This window comes from Takifugu rubripes, chromosome 15, assembly GCF_901000725.2.
Source record: "Takifugu rubripes chromosome 15, fTakRub1.2, whole genome shotgun sequence".
Classification (NCBI taxonomy): domain Eukaryota; kingdom Metazoa; phylum Chordata; class Actinopteri; order Tetraodontiformes; family Tetraodontidae; genus Takifugu; species Takifugu rubripes.
In genome coordinates, this window is record NC_042299.1 from 4,877,627 (window position 1) to 4,895,348 (window position 17,722).

Genomic DNA, 17,722 nt, shown 5'->3' on the forward strand with positions numbered 1-17,722 from the left:
AATGCTCCTGTATCCACCTACTTCTTGTTCATTCACAGGTAGGAGGACAATCCCTGGAGTAATGGCATCAAATTGAATCGCAGCAGAGCGAACATGCATTACCTGGCAGTGCCTTGGCCCACTTGACAGCAGAGATGACCTGTTGCCCCCCTAATCTATTCAGGGTGCTCATGAGCCGCGACGAGGTATCTGGCAGCGTGCTGTCGTAGCCCGAGTAGATGATCTCAGGCTCGATGGCCTTGAGTACAGACAGCATGGTGGGCACAAGCTGGGACATGCTCCTGGGGATGACTGGAACAGGCATGTTGATGTTGGTGGGATGCTGCATTTTCATCTTTATTATCTTCTTGTTTTTTCTCGCTGGGGTGTGGAGTACAGAGCAGAGGGTGGGGGTTAAAGCATCTATGAGACCATAGACTTAATCCATACTGTATCTATATCACACATATGCAAAGTTTTTCGATGGAAGGAGGACAGAGGCAATCAAATTTCATGCTCCGATAAAAGCAAAGGGTGGCAGATGACCACAAGATGCTACGTGACCGATGTTACTTACATGTGTATTAAAGATCATACACAGCTTCAGAGGAAAGGAAAAAGGTTTAAGGGACCTTCTCTGTCTTAACGACAGCATTCCACATGCTCAGAGGTTACCTAAAATATGAGGTTTTTCCCTACTCTACCTTTTTAATTTCTTTAGTGATGTTTCTATGGCAACTAATAGCCTTTCTGGTGGTTGTGTATCTCTGTGATGAAGTGTTGCTGTCCATTGCATCCCCCTCTCTGCTTCCTTCTCTCCCTTGCTTTCTCTGTAAAGCCAATTTCATCCCAATCTGACAAACACCGGGGTGGTTCAGACAAAATGTCAGCAGCACAAACTACAGTAAGACCACCAGCTGCCGATGCCATGCATCACTTCCTGTCGCAACCTTATTAGGGGACTGATGACATAAGACCCCTGTGCAACATAATTTGCTTTGATAGGTACTTGTTCCTATAGTTTTCTTGCCACCAAACATCTCTTAATGTTTGAATCGCCATCCATTTCTCAACCTGGCTGCAATAAAAGATAAAGCCTGCAGCCATTGTGTTGTTTGTGGCAGGAAGCTTTAAAGTGGATTGCTTACCATCCAAGTTCATCCCAGCCCGAAGGCACTTCCTGAAGCGACAGGCTGGGCAGTTCTTCCTCCGGATCTTATCGATGATGCAGTCATTCCTCCCAGCGCACAGGTAGTTGTGCTGTCCTGTGGAGTGAAAAGGCAAAAAGACACAGAGGAAGAAGATGGTGAAGAAGCAACCTTTTGATGTCACATGAAATAGCGGATCAACACCGGTTCATTTTCAGAGACCAAGAGTTTCCAAATGCAAAAGCAAGGGTTAGGGTTAGGTTAAGAAAGACAGATCTCAGTTTTGGAATTGGAGGTGTCTTTTAGAGCTGCTTTTCCAGAGAAATGAAAATCAACATGAGCGTTCCAACTGTTCTCTGGTTTTCATTATATTTCAGAAGTGGCAAGTGGCACAGCTTCATGCCAGCAATTTGAAAAATGCTGCATTTGACTTCATGACAAGTTGCAATCCAGTTCTTGCAACCCGGAGATTAGAGGAGATAACAGCTTCATAATGTTGGAGGAGACTCACCAATAGAGATTATATCAATGTCACAGGAGATAAAGTCACATGGTCTTATACATTTTAATCAGTAGTGAAAAAGAAAACTTTACCGATAAGGTCAGATATAGGACAGATTAGTAGCACTCAACACCACTGAGGCTAAAACCATCCTTTTTCTGCCAATGGAAACAAATCAGATTAACATCCCGTCTGTTACAGCAGTGATCTCTGCAGCACAGGCTGTTGTCATCGTCAACCATGTCTGTGCTTCCCTTCACCACTAGTATGGTGGCCTACAGTGAAATGGTGGCTTCAGGCACGTACACGTAAACTTTGACGAGGGAGCGGGATAATGCTGTCTTTGAGTTGACAGCATTGTCCCACTTTTTAAAAAGAATCAGACTTAGTATATGAGAGCTGGCTGTAGTCGATTTGCTTAGGTGGCGTAATACAAACAGAACGTGAGGGCCACACAATTATTTACAGGAAGGTTGACCCAGTGGGAGCATCAGCATGCAGAACAAGCTGTACATGTAAAGGTGAAAGGCTGTATATCAGCACTAGAGGATTACAGTAAATCACAAAATTGTACTATCAAAATTATGGAAATAGTGGCTGTTATTAAAGGTGCATTTATTTACCATCTGTGTTTTGTCGTGCTCTCCATCCTTCACCATACAGACAAGAAGCGAAGAACGGAGATGGGGAGGAAAAACAAAAATAAAAACAACTTTTTCAGTATGCAGTTATTGTCAAATAAGACTCACACATCTTCCAATTCAATTCAAATTTGGTCAATTCAATAGTCTGAGTACACTTAGCATGTAGCGTTATACCAAATTCTTACTACGTCATCCCTCCTACTGAGGTGTCTTCTTGTATTAGCTTACTTCACACCAGGATTCATCAAGTTTGACTCTACAGGTTAATTCATAAGCAAACTTGTCAGGACCAGCTGAAATCACACAAAGCTTGTCAGCTGCAGGCTGATGCCAGAGAATCTTTTCAAACTAATTAGGTATCTGTACACAGACTCGCACAACAAAGTAGAGAGAAGCAGTTGGAGCGGGAATGTCTGCCAGAAACTTTTCAGCACACATGACTTTTTGTCAGGTTCATTCAGGTTCCTCCCAGTCCTTCAGCCAATCAGGGCTCCAACTACTTTGCCTGGAAATAAGGAACATTGGACTAAAATTTAGAAAAAAAACACTTGTGAAATGGAGAAAAAAACGAGCTGGCGTGTAAGCACAGAAAATACTCAATTGAAATGGTCGAAATCTCTGAAATAGACCGATCATTCACTATTAATACACTTTGTTATTTTTGTCTGAATACAGATGAGATGGTCAAGAAGCTGTTGAAATGGAGGCAGTGACATGCAGGGCGATAAGCCAGCGGAGGTATCTGTAATTACATCACTGCTACGCCGGAGGTTCATAGATCTGATGTAAATAGACTAAACCCGACATAAGGTTGTGGCTGCATAATGGATTATACATGCATATGCAAGCGTGAGTCAACTTTGCCGAATTTTTTTTAAGGATTTCTTCAAGAAGAATATCTAATTAGGGGTCATATCTGTGCTTCCACTGGATCTGAAACTGCAGGTATGTCACACAGACCTTCTACGGCCCTCTTGAAGAACACCTTGCAGCTCCCACAGGTAACGACTCCATAGTGGCATCCCGAGGCCTCATCGGAGCACACCAGACAGATCTTGTGGGTCTGCCCGCTGGGCTTGGGCTGGCTCAGGACCGGTGACCCAACAGTATCTGCAGTTCTGGGTGACGAGCTGAAGAAAGAAAGAGGAGGAAATTATGTGAAGTGAAACTGTGATGACATGGTTGATAAAGAAGGATGTGTTGTTCTGGTGCCGAGAGATGTGCCTGCATGTATGCAACATTGGTAGTTAAATATTCGGTTAAGGCTGAGCAGGAGCCGCTGCACAGCAATAATATTTCATGTAATAAATTATTGACTGAGTCATACTTTAATCACTGCATTTGCACTTATCCATATGTTGGCTACTGGGTCAAGACGCCAACATCAGCTACAAAAATACAACATAAGACAATATATGTCCAGATGAGGACAGACCAGTGCTGTTCCACCCAGTGAGCAGTTGGTGATGTCACAGTGGACATGTCAGATGTACTCTGGGTGCTTTTACACAAATATAAAGCTTTGCCCCTTCTGTCCTCAATTGGCTGATCCAACCATCAGTCACAGTTTAATCCATCACAATTTTATCAGTCCCCAGTTTGGTGTGTTGAATCTAATAACAAATCTGATCAGCACAGTCCAGTCAGCAGGGGTTAGAGTCCTTAGTGGGCGTATCCATCCATCCATCCATCCATCCATTCTCTACCGCTTATCCGGGTCGGGTCGCGGGGGCAGCAGCCTAAGGAGAGAAGCCCAGACTTCCCTCTCCCCAGCTACCTCCTCCAGCTCATCCGGAGGGATCCCCAGGCGTTCCCAGGCCAGCCGAGAGACATAGTCTCTCCAACGTGTCCTGGGTCTCCCCGGGGGTCTCCTACCGGAGGGACATGCCCTGAACACCTCACCAGGGAGGCGTCCAGGGGGCATCCTGACTAGATGCCCAAGCCACCCCATCTGGCTCCTCTCAACGCGGAGGAGCAGCGACTCTACTCCGAGCTCCTCCCGGATGGCAGAGCTTCTCACCCTATCTCTAAGGGAGAGCCCAGCCACCCTACGGAGGAAGCTCATTTCAGCCGCTTGTACCCGTGATCTTGTTCTTTCGGTCATTACCCAAAGCTCATGACCATAGGTGAGGGTAGGAACGAAGATCGACCGGTAAATCGAGAGCTTCGCCTTTCGGCTCAGCTCTCTCTTCACCACAACGGACCGGTGCAGAGTCCGCATTACTGTGGACGCCGCACCGATCCGCCTGTCGATCTCCCGCTCCATTCTTCCCTCACTCGTGAACAAGACCCCGAGGTACTTAAACTCCTCCACTTGGGGCAGGATCTCCTCCTTTACCCGGAGAAGGCACTCCACCTTTTTCCGGTCGAGAACCATGGCCTCGGATTTGGAGGTGCTGATTCTCATCCCAGCCGCTTCACATGCGGCGGCGAACCGATCCAGTGATAGTTGGAGGTCACGGGCCGATGAAGCCAACAGGACCACATCATCCGCAAAAAGCAGAGACGCGATCCTGAGGTCACCAAACCGGATCCCCTCAACACCATGACTGCACCTAGAAATTCTGTCCATAAAAATTATGAACAGAATCGGTGACAAAGGGCAACCCTGGCGGAGACCAACCCTCACCGGAAACGAGTTCGACTTACTGCCAGCAATTCGGACCAAACTCTGGCACCGATCGTACAGGGAGCGGACAGCCCATATCAGCGGGCCCGACACCCCATACTCTCGGAGGACCCCCCACAGGACCCCTCGAGGGACAAGGTCGAATGCCTTCTCCAAGTCCACAAAACACATGTGGACTGGTTGGGCAAACTCCCATGCACCCTCGAAGACCCTGCGGAGGGTGTAGAGCTGGTCCACTGTTCCACGGCCAGGACGAAAACCACATTGCTCCTCCTGAATCCGAGGTTCGACTATCCGGCGGACCCTCCTCTCCAGTACCCCTGAATAGACCTTACCAGGGAGGCTGAGGAGTGTGATCCCCCTATAGTTGGAACACACCCTCCGGTCCCCCTTCTTAAAAAGAGGGACTACCACCCCGGTCTGCCAATCCAGCGGCACTGCCCCCGATGTCCACGCGATGTTGCAGAGTCGAGTCAACCACGACAGCCCTACAACATCCAGAGCCTTAAGGGACTCTGGGCGGATCTCATCCAGCCTTGCCACCGAGGAGTTTTTTAACTACCTCGGCAACTTCAGCCCCGGAGATACGAGAGCCCATCTCCAGGTCCCCAGGCCCTACTTCCTCACTGGAAGGCGTGTTGGTGGGATTGAGGAGGTCCTCGAAGTATTCCTTCCACCGATCCACAACATCCCGAGTTGAGGTCAGCAGCACACCATCACCACTATACACAGCGTTGACAGTGCACTGCTTCCCCCTCCTCAGACGCCGGATGGTGGTCCAGAACCTTTTCGAGGCCGTCCGAAAGTCGTTCTCCATGGCCTCACCGAACTCTTCCCATGCCCGAGTCTTTGCCTCGGCAACCGCCGTAGCTGCACTCCGCTTGGCACGCCGGTACCCATCTGCTGCCTCAGGAGTCCCACAGGCCAGTAAGGCCCGATACGACTCCTTCTTCAGCTTGACGGCATCCCTCACCGCTGGTGTCCACCAGCGGGTTCGGGCATTGCCGCCACGACAGGCACCAACCACCTTGCGGCCACAGCACCGGTCAGCTGCCTCAACAATGGAGGCACGGAACACGGTCCACTCGGACTCAATGTCCCCCGCCTCCCCCGGGACATGGTCAAAGCTCTCCCGGAGGCGTGAGTTGAAGCTCCTTCTGACAGGGGACTCTGCCAGGCGTTCCCAGCAGACCCTCACAACACGTTTGGGCCTGCCAGGTCTGTCCGGCATCCTTCCCCACCATCGGAGCCAACTCACCACCAGGTGGTGATCAGTTGACAGCTCCGCCCCTCTCTTCACCCGAGTGTCCAGAACATGCGGCCGCAAATCCGATGACACAACCACAAAGTCGATCATCGATCTGCGGCCTAAGGCGTCCTGGTGCCAAGTGCACATGTGGACGCCTTTATGTCTGAACAAGGTGTTCGTTATGGACAATCTGAGATGAGCACAGAAGTCCAATAACAAAACACCACTCGGGTTCAGATCAGGGGGGCCGTTCTTCCCAATCACACCTCTCCAGGTCACACTGTCATTGCCAACGTGAGCATTGAAGTCACCCAGGAGGATGAGGGAGCCCCCAGAAGGGGCACTCTCCAGCACTCCCTCTAAGGACTCCAAAAAGGGTGGATACGCTGAACTGCTGTTTGGACCATAGGCACAAACAACAGTCCGTCGGCAGGAACAATTGCGTTAAAGATTTTCTGGGGAATTCTCACTCGTGAGTTTGACCCCTGATCCTCTGAGTGCTCTAGCATTGTGTACGGACAAACAGACTCACTCATCTTTTCCCACCTGAGAAGACAAGCTCACCTGCCTGAGAAGACAAGCTTACTCAAAATACATTCAAGATTAAAACTAAGCATCCTAAGTTATCTTTGAATCAGCATCCCACCATCAGACAGGAACGGGATCTGAAACTGATATGAAAACCCTACAAGTGTCATGTTTTAAGTAATCCTGGTGTTTGCCGTTAAATTTCCAATCACTCATTCTGAAACTGATGAAACCCGAAACTGTTGCACAGCTGCCCTCAATAAAACAGTATCAGAATCAGTAATCACATCTGCTAGTATTACTGCCTGTACTGTAAACAGCAAGTACAGCAGGTTCACCAAACTAATGTCAGGCTTTTCCTACCGTCATTACAAAGCAACGCTTTATTGGAAACACCGCCCACTACAAGGCTGTAGTGGGCTATTAATAGTTTCCTCCTGCTATCTGCACATCTTCAAGAATCCCTCATTACTTGTCAACTCAAAGTGCCAAAAAGCCAAACTTGACTAAAGACAAGGTTCATATTAATTAGCTGCCAGCACTGAACCATTGACTACCTCAGTGCTGGTCACATAACACCAGGAGAAGTAAAGGTATGTGTGTCTGCTGGAAGAACAGGGTCAGATTCAGATTTAAATCGTTGCTCCTCAATCACAATTTGTTTCCATTCATCATTAACTGGGTTCATTTTGTTGGAGACAGAAGGCAAAAACTGAAATTTAAAATGTGGTTTATCCAAATTATTCTGTATGTTGAGGTTATTGCAACTTGCTTTGTGGGTCATAGAGCTTGTTGGGAGTAGATTATTTTTGTGAGTCTGCGTGTGAAGGTGGTATAGTCTGAACCAGACATGATTGGTGTCTCTGATTGCGTGTAATGTGTTGCTGAACTATTAGAAGTACTTTAATGAATATTAAAAACTCCTGGAAACTAATTATTGTGGTTATTTATTCTTTCTTGAGACAGGGGCTAATATGTTGCAAATTGTAGTCCTGATAAGTGAGCTCTGCCAACAAGTAGCATTGTAGCACCAATGCTGGGTGCGCACACACACACACACACACACACACACACACACACACACACACACACACACACACACACACACACACACACACACACACACACACACGCACACACACACACACCCCTCCAGCTCACTCTAGTTCTGAGGCATGCAGCAGAGATTCATGTTTTTTTGGAACAAACATGAGTTCCTCCAATGTGCAATCATGGTTGTGGAATCATGGTCATGACACAAATATAACACAGATCCTAAATCACATAAGTCAGAGTCAAGGCCAGCGGGCCATATCAGGCCCGCGAAAGGGTATTCTATGGCTCCCGGGATGATATTGATTTATTATTAGAACCAACCCGCAGGCCGCAGCAAGCCAGCAGCCCGCAGATGTTTTACATGCACAAATACATTTCCCACAATGCAACAGTGACGCACCGAGCGGGAGGCGGCTTCAATTTATTATTTATCATCAGTCATTAGCATAACAGCAAAAGTTAACAGATACCCATAAAAATGGCAAAACAGAAGATAGACACTAAGAACTGGGGGTTTCAAACAAGGTGGGAGTCGGAGTACATGTTCACGGAGGTAGCTGGAAAACCTGTGTGTCTTCTGTGTGGAGAAAGTGTGGTGGTAATGAAAGAGTATAATCAGAGACGGTATCATGAAACAAAACACGCAGACAGAGACAAGAATATGGACATGGAACAAAGGCTATAGAAGGTTGAGGAAATTTAAACGAGGCCTCATATCTTGACAGGTTCTGTTCAGAAAAGCTGCTGGTTTTGAATCTTCTATTTGTTGGTGGTGTACAATAAATTAGAACGTAGACAGAATCAACTAGATCCATTACAATGTTCAACGTTTAGGAAATTGGACTCAGAGCGGTTTTGAGGTTGTTCATAGCCAACTGTCGGCTACTTCCCTTATGGCATTCCAGAACAGGATCGCAGTGGATATGTTGTTAGCTGAGAAAGGTGGTGTGTGTGCTGTGTTCGGAGATCAATGTTGCACCTTCATTCCTAACAACACTGCGTCGGATGGTCGTCTCACACTGGCCATAGAAGGCCTTCGCACCCTGAATAGCAAAATGAAAGAGCACTCAGGAGTAAATACCGCGATGTGGGATGAATGGATGAATGTGTTTGGGAAGTATAAGACATTGGTTACATCTATCCTGATTTTTGTCGCTGTTTTTGCTGCAATCCTTACCTTGTGTGGATGTTGTTGTATTCCCTGCCTGTGTTCTCTTATTAACCGCCTTATCACTACAGCTATCGCTCCCATGGAAAACCGTATGGCCGAGTTGTATCCCTTAATCAGCAGACAAGAGCTGGATTTGACTACAGACTCTGAAGACTACAAGTGAATTGAACTAATTTTCCCCTGAGTGTAAATGTATTTGTGTTCATAAACATGACTTTGAAAATCTACTGGAAGACATTGTTAAATGACTATGAGAATTTGAAGCAAATATGTGATAAACATGAGGGAAATGTTAGATCCATTATATAAAAGTTATCTCTTATTTGCTTTTACCTTGTTATATTCTTTATTCTTGTTATATTGTTTCTCATTACTTAATGTTTCTTTTTATTTGCTAATGCTTAATGTTCATGATGCTTGCCATTATGATTTACAGTCTTTTGCTTTGCTTGGGACCTGTTATCTTGTGTTTTCCCCCTCCCTTTAGGCACATTTGAATTCTGTGTAACTAGGGACCTCCTAATTTCAATAAAAGAAGGATGGCGGAAGTTATGCGTCAGAACGTGTTGGAGATCTGTAACTGAGCACATCTCTCCGTTCTCCTTACAAGTAAAATTCAAAACTGTTGTCTTTGCCTCATTTGTTTTTCTCATGTTTCAAGTCGTTTGAACCTAACACAAATCACAAAGCGAGGCTGCTGTCAAGGCCAGTTTTATTTTGGCAGAAGAGAACGCTAAATCACAATAAATGAATTACATGAATATAAAATTAAGCTGAAGCAATAAAAAGCAAGAGTGTCTGCAGCGGTTGTGTTGGGGAGTGTAACATGAGAGATGAAGGCAGTGGGAGAACAGGGACTGATTCATTCACTTCACAAACGTAAGGAAGAGAATATTCACAGAGCAAATATGGAAAATAACTGACATCTCCAGACCATTCAGAAGAAGGTGTGTCCGATCTGATTGTACGTCACACCTAATGACAGCTGCAGCTACTGAGGAAGGTTTGATGCTGTTTATGTTGAATAGCTGCTTTTGTCCATTCTTGCCCTTGACAAGAAGGTTTTTGCTGGAATCACAGTCTACTCTGTTAGGGCTGCATCATAAAAGAACACAATGTTGGGAGTTAAATCACGTCTGGTTTCAAGAATGTTGTGGAACCAGCACCAGAATAAGACCATGAACAATTTTAGATGAAGGGTAAATTACCTTGGACCCAAAATGTCACCTTGAAGATGTGTTTGATATTTAGTATGTTTTGGCTCTGTACGAGTGACTTTTTTATTTTTAAATTTTTATAATTTACAGATGGATCTTCTGAAAATATTCTGTCTGACTTTTTCCTCTTTATTGTGTAATTTCTGTATTTTACTTTTTACCCATCCTGCCCTTCCCTACCCTCATTTCCTCCCTCTCAGTAATTACATACTTCCTTCTTCTCCAACTCTCGCTTCTACCGTCTTTCCCCTCCCACTGCCTCATCTGCTGAGGTTATATAATCAGTGCATCGCCACTGCTTGGGCCAATGTCTCTACCCACCTTCTCTCTCCCTCCCTTCCCTTCAGCCATCTCCTATCCAATCCAGCAGTAGCGAGGAGGTCAGGCGAGTCGTGGGATTATCTAACTCACCTACCCAGAGACAAGTGCACACACAGTGTGCACACACACGTGTTTGTCACTTCTAAACACCACTTGGGTGTGTTATTCTATTCTAGTCTTTGTTCATTAGAGAGGACCGTGGTCATACATTTACCCTTGTTCAAGAAATTGTGTGAGTTGGAGTTATTAATTATGGAGATATCGCTCCATATCACTGGTCTTTTCTCGGAGTTGTGACACAAATGACAACTTGCAGCACTGGCAGTTTGAATTCTAAAGTAAAGCAAATAAATTCCAGGTTGTTTAAGCTGTGGCTTCACTGTGAGCCACACTTTTCTTATCCAGTGAGCAATTGGGAAAAGGGGGGGCCTTGCCCATCTCCCAGAGAGACCAGGCTCACTTGAGGGAGTGTGAAATTTTCAAGAAGGAAAACCAATTGAATAGAAGACTTTGGATTGCTCTTGTTTGCATGCTGACAGTTGATGCTTGAGCAATCCCACTCTTTTCATAGCATCTCTCCCCCTTTGATTTTTAACACAATTATCAGAGCCATCAAACTGATAATGAAATACAATCATGATATTCAATCATGAAATTCAATCATGTTTACAGGCTTAGATCGCTATGCTACATACAAATCAGGATGGTGGAAGCAACTGGCATATGGCCTTGTACTCAAACAACATATCAGTGTGATGTTCAGCTACAAAGGAAAGCTTATTAGTGTGCTTATTTCAAACATTTCCAAATGATAATATTGTTTATAACACATGAGTTAAACCTCAGAGTTCCACAATGATTAAATATTTCTGTTTCCTCTAAGGCAGGGGTGTCAAACATCCGGCCCATGGGCCGGATCCGGCCCGCCTGGGGGTCCGGTACAGGCCCGGGGAACAAATCTGCATTATTTTTTAAAAAAAAACAATCTTAAAAATGCGTGATTCGTGTATTGTCCGCTAGGGGGCGCCGTATTTTAGTACGCGCAGACAACATGAAAGCATGACTGCGGCGGAACTAGGAGATGGTAGCATTGTACGTCTGTTCAGCGTCTGTTGGCGGCAATTGCATTATCCACTTTTCTGTTGGCCTCGCACCCTCATCAGCGAAATGTCTTTGTCAAAAAGGAGAAAAGTGGACACAGAGTGTCGGATTTCTCAAGAAAAATGGACATATTCTTATATGTTCACGGAGGTGAATGGGAAACCCATATGCCTAGATTCAGATTCAGGTCCTTTATTGTCCCACATGGGGAAATTTACAGTGCAACAACAGCAAGAGCACACGGAGAAAAATAAGATAAAATAGAATAGAATAGGATTTGGAATATACAAAGAGGATGTATATTTACAATAATCCAGGTAAATGGATACTCGGCCCCTGTATACCTGTACATAGTACAAAAGGTGAATACAATATACTGTGTGTTAGCGGGGATTATGTTTATTGTGCAGTCTGACAGCAGCCGGCAGGAAAGATCTGCGATACCTCTCCTTCACACAGTGAGGGTGGAGCAGCCGCTCACTGAATGAGCTGCCCAGTGCTGTCAGGGTGTCCTGTAGGGGTGGGACGTGTTGTTCAACATGGATGACAGCTTAGCCATCATCCTCCCATTTCCCACCAGCTCCACCGAGTCCAGGGGACATCCCAGGACAGAGCTGGCCCTCCTCACCAGTCTGTCCATCCTCTTCCTGTCCCTGTCCGTGATGCTACTGGACCAGCAGACTATCCCATAGAAGATGGCTGATCCCACCACAGAGTCATAGAAAGTCCTCAGGAGTGGTCCCTGCACTCCAAAAGACCTCAGCCTCCTGAGCAGGAACAGTCTGCTATTGCCCTTCTTGACAAGGGCACCTGTGTTGTGTGTCCAGTCCAGGTTATTGTTTAGGTGAACCCTTAGGTACTTGTAGGACTCCACCACGTCAACATCAGTTCCCAGGATGTTCACTGCTGCAGGCGGGGGGTTATTACGTCTGCGTAAATCCACCACCAGCTCCTTGGTTTTGCCAGCGTTGATCTGGAGGTTGTTCCGCAGGCTCCAGTCCACAAAGTCCTGAATAAGTTCTCTGTACTCCGTATCGTCCCCATCAGTGATGAGGCCGACAGCAGCAGAGTCGTCAGAGAACTTCTGGAGGTGACATGAAGATGTACTGTGTGAAAAGTCCGCGGTGTAGAGGGTGAACAGGAAAGGAGCCAGAACTGTTCCCTGCGGGACACCAGTGCTGCAGAGAAGCCGATCTGACTCGGAGCCCTTCACCCTCACAAACTTTGTGTGAGGTAGTCCAAAATCCATGTCGTGAGGTGGTGATCCACCCCAGCTACCTGCAGCTTGTCCCCCAGCAGCCTGGGCTGGATGGTGCTGAATGCACTGGAGAAATCAAAAAACATGATCCTCACAGTGCTTCCAGCCCTCTCCAGGTGAGTGAGGGAGGTGTGGAGGAGGTAGATGACGGCATCGTCTACCCTGATGCTCGGCTGGTAGGTGAACTGCAACGGGTCCATGAAGGAGCTCACCAGTGAGCGCAGGTAATCGAGGATGAGTCTCTCCAGCGTCTAGCGTGTAGCTGTTGAGCTCCTTAGGGTGCGGTGTCTTCGGCACTGGGACGATGCAGGATGTCTTCCACAGCTGTGGCACTCTCCCCAGCTTCAGGTTCAGGTTGAACGTGTGACTGAAGATCCCACACAGCTGGTCTGCGCAGGACTTCAGGAGCCTGGAGCTGATGCCATCCGGACCCGTCGCTTTCCTGGCCCTGTTCTTCTTCAGGGCCTTCCTCATCTGGTGTGGTGTGAGGGACAGGCTGGGGCAGGGGGGTGTTGGTGGGGGGGATGGGCATGGGTCAGAGTGTGAAGTGTCGGGAATGTGTGGGCTGAAGTTCATGAGAGAGGGGGAGGGGGGACAGGAGGAACAGTCTATTGGGGGCACAGACAGTGGCGGGGGTAGCAGCAGAGGAGACTGGGCTGGGCGGGGGGGGGTACCTGATCAAATCTATTGAAAAACAAGTTCGGGTCGTTAGCCCAACCCCGGTCACCCACAGGTTGGGACTTCTGCTCCTTGAAGCCCGAGATGGTCTTCAGTCCCTTCCATACGCCACAGATGTTGTTCTGTTGCAGCAACAGCATTTCTTAAAGTTACTAATGATCTTCTCATAGCTTCAGATCATGGACTGGTCTCTATGCTGGTTCTGCTGGACCTCAGTGCTGCTTTTGATACAGTTGATCACAGCATCCTGTTACATAGACTGGAACATGTGATTGGGATTAAAGGGACAGCACTAGTTCCCGTGGGCTCACCACCTGCAGGAGAGGCCAAGGGGGTCGGGTGCATTGTGTTTTGGGTAGCAGCCAGAAGCAAGGGACCTTGGCGGTCTGATCCCCGGCTGCATAAACTGGCTCTAGGGACATGGAATGTCACCTCTCTGGTGGAAAAGGAGCCTGAGTTGGTGCGCAAGGTTCCGACTAGATATAGTTGGCCTCACCTCGACGCACAGCAAGGGCTTTGGAACCAGTCGTCTCGAGAGGGGCTGGACTCTCTACCACTCTGGAGTTGCTGTTGGTGAGAGGCGACGGGCAGGGGTGGCAATTCTCGTTGCTCCCCAGCTCAGTGCCTGTATATTGGAGTTTACCCCGGTGGATGAGAGGGTAGCCTCCCTTCGCCTTCGGGTGGGGGGATGGATCCTGACTGTTGTATGTGCCTATGGTCCAAACAGCAGTTCAGTGTATCCACCCTTTTTGGAGTCCTTAGAGGGAGTGCTGGAGAGTGCTCCTTCTGGGGGCTCCCTCGTCCTCCTGGCTGACTTCAATGCTCACGTTGGCAATGACAGTGTGACCTGGAGAGGTGTGATTGGGAAGAACGGCCCCCCTGATCTGAACCCGAGTGGTGTTTTGTGATTGGACTTATGTGCTCGTCTCAGATTGTCCATAACAAACACTTTGTTCAGACATAAAGGCATCCACATGTGCACTTGGCACCAGGACGCCCTAGGCCGCAGATCGATGATCGACTTTGTGGTTGTGTCATCGGATTTGCAGCCACATGTTCTGGACACCCGGGTGAAGAGAGGGGCGGAGCTGTCAACTGATCACCACCTGGTGGTGAGTTGGCTCCGATGGTGGGGAAGGATGCCGGACAGACCTGGCAGGCCCAAACGTGTTGTGAGGGTCTGCTGGGAACGCCTGGCAGAGTCCCCTGTCAGAAGGAGCTTCAACTCACGCCTCCGGGAGAGCTTTGACCATGTCCCAGGGGAGGCGGGGGACATTGAGTCCGAGTGGACCATGTTCCGTGCCTCCATTATTGAGGCGGCTGACCGATGCTGTGGCCGCAAGGTGGTTGGTGCCTGTCGTGGCGGCAATGCCCGAACCAGATGGTGGACACCAGCAGTGAGGGATGCCGTCAAGCTGAAGAAGGAGTCGTATCGGGCCTTACTGGCCTGTGGGACTCCTGGGGCAGCAGATAGGTACCGGTGTGCCAAGCGGAGTGCAGCTACGGCTGTTGCCGAGGCAAAGACCCGGGCATGGGAAGAGTTCGGTGAGGCCATGGAGAACGACTTTCGGACGGCCTCGAAAAGGTTCTGGACCACCATCCGGCGTCTGAGGAGGGGGAAGCAGTGCACTGTCAACACTGTGTATAGTGGTGATGGTGTGCTGCTGACCTCAACTCAGGATGTTGTGGATCGGTAAAAGGAATACTTCGAGGACCTCCTCAATCCCACCAACACGCCTTCCAGTGAGGAAGTAGGGCCTGGGGACCTGGAGATGGGCTCTCATATCTCCGGGACTGAAGTTGCCGAGGTAGTCAAAAAACTCCTCGGTGGCAAGGACCCGGGGGTGGATGAGATCCACCCAGAGTTCCTTAAGGCTCTGGATGTTGTAGGGCTGTCGTGGTTGACTCGACTCTGCAACATCGCGTGGATATCAGGGGCAGTGCTGCTGGAATGGCAGACCAGGGTGGTAGTCCCTCGTTTTAAGAAGGGGGACCGGAGGGTGTGTTCCAACTATAGGGGGATCACACTCCTCAGCCTCCCTGGTAAGGTCTATTCAGGGGTACTGGAGAGGAGGGTTCGCCGGATAGTCGAACCTCGGATTCAGGAGGAGCAATGTGGTTTTCGTCCTGGGCGTGGAACAGTGGACCAGCTCTACACCCTCCGCAGGGTCTTCGAGGGTGCATGGGAGTTTGCCCAACCAGTCCACATGTGTTTTGTGGACTTGGAGAAGGCATTCGACAGTGTCCCTCGGGGGGTCCTGTGCGGGGTTCTCCGAGTGTATGGGGTGTCGGGCCCGCTGATATGGGCCATCCGCTCCCTGTACGATCGGTGCCAGAGTTTGGTCCGCATTACTGGCAGTAAGTCGAACTCGTTTCCGGTGAGGGTTGGTCTCCGCCAGGGCTGCCCTTTGTCACCGATTCTGTTCATAATTTTTATGGACAGAATTTCTAGGTGCAGTCATGGTGCAGAGGGGGTCCAGTTTGGTGACCTCAGGATCGGGTCTCTGCTTTTTGCGGATGATGTGGTCCTGTTGGCGTCATCGGCCCGTGACCTCCAACTATCACTGGATCGGTTCGTCGCCGCATGTGAAGCGGCTGGGATGAAAATCAGCACCTCCAAATCCGAGGCCATGGTTCTCAACCGGAAAAAGGTGGAGTGCCTTCTCCGGGTCAAGGAGGAGATCCTGCCCCAAGTGGAGGAGTTCAAGTACCTCGGGGTCTTGTTCACGAGTGAGGGAAAAATGGAGCGGGAGATCGACAGGCGGATCGGTGCGGCATCCGCAGTAATGTGGACTCTGGACCGGTCCGTAGTGGTGAAGAGAGCTGAGCCGAAAGGCGAAGCTCTCGATTTACCAGTCGATCTTCGTTCCTACCCTCACCTATGGTCATGAGCTTTGGGTAATGACCGAAAGAACAAGATCACGGGTACAAGCGGCCGAAATGAGCTTCCTCCGTAGAGTGGCTGGGCTCTCCCTTAGAGATAGGGTGAGAAGCTCTGCCATCCGGGAGGAGCTCGGAGTAGAGCCGCTGCTCCTCCGCGTTGAGAGGAGCCAGATGAGGTGGCTTGGGCATCTAGTTAGGATGCCCCCTGGACGCCTCCCTGGTGAGGTGTTCAGGGCATGTCCCTCCGGTAGGAGACCCCCGGGAAGACCCAGGACACATTGGAGAGACTATGTCTCTCGACCGGTCTGGGAACGCCTGGGGATCCCTCCGGATGAGCTGGAAGAAGTAGCTGGGGAGAGGGAAGTCTGGGCTTCTCTCCTTAGGCTGCTGCCCCCGCGACCCAACCCCGGATAAGCGGTAGAGGATGGATGGATGGATGGGACAGCACTAGACTGGTTTAGATCATATTTATCTGATAGATACCAGTTTGCTCATGTCCCCGGTCTTCCCTCCTCATACAGTAGGGTTAGCCATGGGGTTCCTCAAGGTTCTGTACTTGGACCAATCCTCTTCACCTTGTACATGCTTCCCTCAGGGAACATTATTCGGCAGCATGGGATAAATTTTCATTGTTATGCTGATGACACTAAGCTTTATTTATCCATGAAGCCAGAGGAGACAGAGAAGTTAACGAAGCTTCAGACCTGTCTTAAAGACATAAAGTCCTGGATGTCTTCAAATTTCCTCCTCCTTAACTCAGGAAAAACTGAGGTCATGGTGTTTGGTCCTGAACCTCTCAGGGATAGATTAGATCATATGATCACTCTAGATGGTATATCATTAACATCTAGTCTCTCTGTGAGGAATCTAGGAGTAACTTTTGATCAAAATCTCTCCTTCAACTCACACATTAAATTAGTCTCTAGAAGTGCCTTTTTTCACCTGAGGAACATCACAGAGATCAGGAAGCTACTGACGCAGCATGATGCTGAAAAGTTTTTTTAATGCTTTTGTTACTTCCAGGCTGGACTACTGTAATTCTAATCAGTGTGTCCAAACAACTCTTGAAGAAGCCTCCAGTTGATCCAAAATTCTGCAGCCAGAGTTCTGACAGGTATTGACAAAAGAGATCACATAACTCCTGTAATGGCGTCCCTTCATTGGCTGCCCGTTAAATTTAGAATCATTTTTAAAATCCTTCTTTTGACCTACAAGGTCCTCAGAGGCCTCGCTCCATCCTACCTGGAGGAGCTAGTGACGCCTTACCAGCCCAATAGACCGCTCCGCTCTCAGAATGCTGGTCTACTTGTGGTTCCCAGAGTTTCTAGGAGTAGAATGGGGGGCCGAGCATTTAGCTA

The 17,722-nt window shown here is 48.5% G+C and overlaps 1 protein-coding gene across 3 annotated transcripts in view; it reads right to left on the reverse strand.

The window, feature by feature from the left end:
- LOC101071679 (glucocorticoid receptor-like) overlaps positions 1-17,722 on the reverse strand; it is a 45,537-nt gene that overhangs the window by 9,481 nt on the left and 18,334 nt on the right. For 2 of the 3 annotated variants that reach the window (XM_029848782.1, XM_003970759.3), the window contains 4 exons: positions 3,234-3,403; positions 2,253-2,279; positions 1,128-1,244; positions 103-360 (listed from right to left, as the gene is read on the reverse strand). In XM_029848782.1, the coding sequence (XP_029704642.1) occupies positions 103-360; positions 1,128-1,244; positions 2,253-2,279; positions 3,234-3,403 (572 nt within the window). The remainder of the gene's footprint in view (positions 1-102; positions 361-1,127; positions 1,245-2,252; positions 2,280-3,233; positions 3,404-17,722) is intronic. The other variant, XM_011611075.2, reaches the window with a different exon arrangement.